The sequence below is a fragment of the Oncorhynchus keta genome, chromosome 37 (assembly GCF_023373465.1).
Source record: "Oncorhynchus keta strain PuntledgeMale-10-30-2019 chromosome 37, Oket_V2, whole genome shotgun sequence".
NCBI classification, from domain to species: domain Eukaryota; kingdom Metazoa; phylum Chordata; class Actinopteri; order Salmoniformes; family Salmonidae; genus Oncorhynchus; species Oncorhynchus keta.
The window spans coordinates 18119492-18124491 of NC_068457.1; the positions used below are offsets into that span (position 1 = coordinate 18119492).

The window sequence follows — 5000 nt, forward strand, 5'->3', positions numbered from 1 at the left end:
ACTGATAGATTTGAGATGATTAGAAAAAAAATAGTTTCATTTGCAAAACACTATATATATGTTTAGAAATGTTGGTATCCTGAATATGTGACTGTGATATGTGGTTGTCTCACCTAGCTACCGTAAGATGAATGCACTTACTGAAAGTCTGTCTGGATGAGAGCATCTGCTAAACGACTCAAATGGAAATGTTTTACATACAGATCTCATATTACTGCATGAAAAAAATACGATAATAATAATAATAGACGTCACAAATGTATCATTTGTACAGTTCTCTACAAAATAAAAACTTTGGACAGTGTAAATCCTAGCAGTACTACTTACTTCTCCGGGTATTAAGCATTAAGCAAAAAAACATGACTGTTTGTCACTCTGAAGTGAAACCATCAAGTCATAGACTTTAAACAAATACATGTCTGTCATTGAACAAACCTACGCCATGAAAAAAACACACCAATCTCTTTCATCATTTCTTGAAACAATAAAAGCTAATTTACCAACATTTCTGGAAATGAATATATAGCTTTTTGGAATAAAACTCTGTATGTGTGTTCACCATTTTGTTTGTGAGGATTTGTCCCATGCAGACAGGCCACACACACACACACACACACACACACACACACACACACACACACACACACACACACACACACACACACACACACACACACACACACACACACACACACACACACACACACACACACACACACACACACACACACACACACACACACACACACACACACACGTAGCTACACAGATATGCTGCGCACACACACACACACACTGACAAACACACACACAGACAAACACACACAGACACGCGCACGCACACACACACACACACATGTAGCTACACAAATATGCTACACACGCACACGCACACACGTAGCGCCACAAATATGCTGCGCGCACGCACACACACGCACACACACACACTCTCTCTGTCTAGGTCACACTCTCTCTGTCTAGGTCACACTCTCTGTCTAGGTCACACTCTCTCAGTCTAGGTCACACTCTCTCTGTCTAGGTCACACTCTCTCTGTCTAGGTCACACTCTCTCTGTCTAGGTCACACTCTCTCTGTCTAGGTCACACTCTCTCTGTCTAGGTCACACTCTCTCTGTCTAGGTCACACTCTCTCTGTCTAGGTCACACTCTCTCTGTCTAGGTCACACTCTCTCTGTCTAGGTCACACTCTCTCTGTCTAGGTCACACTCTCTCTGTCTAGGTCACACTCTCTCTGTCTAGGTCACACTCTCTGTCTAGGTCACACTCTCTCTGTCTAGGTCACACTCTCTCTCACTTTTCTCTTTAGAACATTGTGTTTTACAAATGAAAACATTCAACAAAGCACAGATACACTTATAGCAGTATCTTGCTGGTGTTTATTTAAGCAATAAGGCACGAGGGGGTGTGGAATAGGGCCAAGGGGATGTTCTTAGGGGATGTTCTTATGCACAACGTAACACAGAGTACCTGGATACATGGACATATATCACAAACCCCTGAGGTGACTTATTGTTATTATAAACTGGCTACCAACGTAATTAGAGCAGTATAACCTGTGGTATACAGTCTGATATACCACGGCTGTCAGCCAACCAGCATTCAGGGCTCGAACCGCCCAGTTCATAAATAGCAGTAAATTGCAGGTATTTGTAGAGGACAGACTGACAGTGGTTGTATGGCTGCTAAACGCGGACACATTGTGTAGTGCGTGTGCACATGACGACAACAATCACTGTGTCTTTCTAGCAGAATTACAAGCCTTTCCCGTTTCCACGGTAACACACAACCAGACACCATTTCGCCACAATAAAACCTCAGAGACAGACACACTCTTACCCTGAATTTGTACTGTGTGCTCCTCTTCAGGCCTTGCACTGTGGAGGTTAGGTTGTCTCCAGTGTACTTCAGATGAAAGTCTGTTCCCTGGAAGGTCAAACATTCTCAGTTAACCTTTAAACGGACATTTGGCTGTGTGTGTGTGTGTGTGTGTGTGTGTGTGTGTGTGTGTGTGTGTGTGTGTGTGTGTGTGTGTGTGTGCGTCATTATATCTGTGTGTGGGACTCACGGTATTGTCCTCCTGGATCTCGAGTGTGTATGTGATTAGTTCCTCGTTGGAGCTGCCCTCGGGACGGCCCCACTCCAGAGTGACCCAGGAGACGCCCGCCCGCAACAGCCGCGGTGCCAGGGGGCAGGAGGGCAGCGTACCTGTAGTGTAGAACACAACCTCCGTACTGAAACCACTGTGGAGGAAGGGGGAGGGAGGGAGGAAGGGAGAGGTAGGGAGAGGTAGGGGGGTGGGGAGAGGGGAGAGAGGGAGAGGTAGGGAGAGATGGGAGAGGGAGGGAGAGAGGGGGATCAACCAGAGAGGTAGGGGGAGAGGGGGGAGAGAGAGAGTGAGTGAGGGAGTGAGTGAGTGAGTGAGTGAGTGAGTGAGTGAGTGAGTGAGTGAGTGAGTGAGTGAGAGACAAGGTGAGTGAGGAGGGAGGGGGAGGGAGGGAGGGAGGGAGGGAGGGAGGGAGGGAGGGAGGGAGGGAGGGAGGGAGGGAGGGAGGAGCAAAATACATGAATTTAGACACACACAAAGCAGAGCTCATGTCTGTTATCTCTTCTCTCTCTCAATCTCTCCCTCCATCTCCCTCCTCTTTTCTGTCACTGGAACGACCGGCCTCAAGCAGGGGAATCTGCCCCACGGCAACGATGCGAGAACAAGAGGAGCGAGGAAACAAGAAAATAGAGAGAGACTCATTCAGAGAGATAAGACCAGACAATTAACCTCAACACAGCCATACATCAACCAGACAACTAACCTCAACACAGCCATACGTCAACCAGACAACTAACCTCAACACAGCCATACATCAACCAGACAACTAACCTCAACACAGCCATACATCAACCAGACAACTAACCTCAACACAGCCATACATCAACCAGACAACTAACCTCAACACAGCCATACATCAACCAGACAACTAACCTCAACACAGCCATACATCAACCAGACAACTAACCTCAACACAGCCATACGTCAACCAGACAACTAACCTCAACACAGCCATACATCAACCAGACAACTAACCTCAACACAGCCATACGTCAACCAGACAACTAACCTCAACACAGCAATACATCAACCAGACAACTAACCTCAACACAGCCATACGTCAACCAGACAACTAACCTCAACACAGCCATACATCAACCAGACAACTAACCTCAACACAGCCATACATCAACCAGACAACTAACCTCAACACAGCCATACATCAACCAGACAACTAACCTCAACACAGCCATACATCAACCAGACAACTAACCTCAACACAGCCATACATCAACCAGACAACTAACCTCAACACAGCCATACATCAACCAGACAACTAACCTCAACACAGCCATACGTCAACCAGACAACTAACCTCAACACAGCCATACATCAACCAGACAACTAACCTCAACACAGCCATACATCAACCAGACAACTAACCTCAACACAGCCATACATCAACCAGACAACTAACCTCAACACAGCCATACATCAACCAGACAACTAACCTCAACACAGCCATACATCAACCAGACAACTAACCTCAACACAGCCATACATCAACCAGACAACTAACCTCAACACAGCCATACATCAACCAGACAACTAACCTCAACACAGCCATACATCAACCAGACAACTAACCTCAACACAGCAATACATCAACCAGACAACTAACCTCAACACAGCCATACATCAACCAGACAACTAACCTCAACACAGCCATACGTCAACCAGACAACGAACCTCAACACAGCCATACATCAACCAGACAACTAACCTCAACACAGCCATACATCAACCAGACAACTAACCTCAACACAGCCATACGTCAACCAGACAACTAACCTCAACACAGCCATACATCAACCAGACAACTAACCTCAACACAGCCATACGTCAACCAGACAACTAACCTCAACACAGCCATACATCAACCAGACAACTAACCTCAACACAGCCATACATCAACCAGACAACTAACCTCAACACAGCCATACGTCAACCAGACAACTAACCTCAACACAGCCATACATCAACCAGACAACTAACCTCAACACAGCCATACATCAACCAGACAACTAACCTCAACACAGCCATACATCAACCAGACAACTAACCTCAACACAGCCATACATCAACCAGACAACTAACCTCAACACAGCCATACATCAACCAGACAACTAACCTCAACACAGCCATACGTCAACCAGACAACTAACCTCAACACAGCAATACATCAACCAGACAACTAACCTCAACACAGCCATAAGACGTCAACCAGACAACTAACCTCAACACAGCCATACATCAACCAGACAACTAACCTCAACACAGCCATACATCAACCAGACAACTAACCTCAACACAGCCATACATCAACCAGACAACTAACCTCAACACAGCCATACATCAACCAGACAACTAACCTCAACACAGCCATACGTCAACCAGACAACTAACCTCAACACAGCCATACGTCAACCAGACAACTAACCTCAACACAGCATACATCAACCAGACAACTAACCTCAACACAGCCATACGTCAACCAGACAACTAACCTCAACACAGCCATACGTCAACCAGACAACTAACCTCAACACAGCCATACGTCAACCAGACAACTAACCTCAACACAGCCATACATCAACCAGACAACTAACCTCAACACAGCCATACATCAACCAGACAACTAACCTCAACACAGCCATACATCAACCAGACAACTAACCTCAACACAGCCATACATCAACCAGACAACTAACCTCAACACAGCCATACGTCAACCAGACAACTAACCTCAACACAGCCCTGCGTCAACCAGACAACTAACCTCAACACAGCCATACGTCAACCAGACAACGAACCTCAACACAGCCATACATCAACCAGACAACTAACCTCAACACAGCCATACGTCAACCAGACAA

General features: G+C 46.1%; 1 protein-coding gene and 1 long non-coding RNA gene across 7 annotated transcripts in view; both read right to left on the reverse strand.

The window, feature by feature from the left end:
* The window catches only part of LOC118381882 (fibronectin type III domain-containing protein 3B-like), a 235056-nt gene that overhangs the window by 81887 nt on the left and 148169 nt on the right, over positions 1-5000 (reverse strand). The window contains 2 exon segments of the mRNA XM_052499389.1: positions 1857-1943; positions 2086-2260. Coding sequence (XP_052355349.1) covers positions 1857-1943; positions 2086-2260 — 262 coding nt within the window.
* Positions 2603-5000, reverse strand: part of LOC127916708 (uncharacterized) — a 3464-nt gene continuing 1066 nt past the window's right edge. For 2 of the 6 annotated variants that reach the window (XR_008095608.1, XR_008095609.1), the window contains exons 2-3: positions 4972-5000; positions 2603-4323 (exon numbers count right to left, since the gene is read on the reverse strand). The exon at positions 4972-5000 is cut by the window's right edge. This is a non-coding gene — a long non-coding RNA (uncharacterized LOC127916708). Of the gene's footprint in view, positions 4324-4597 lie in introns of all 6 variants that reach the window. The other 4 variants (XR_008095607.1, XR_008095610.1, XR_008095606.1 and 1 more) reach the window with 3 other exon arrangements.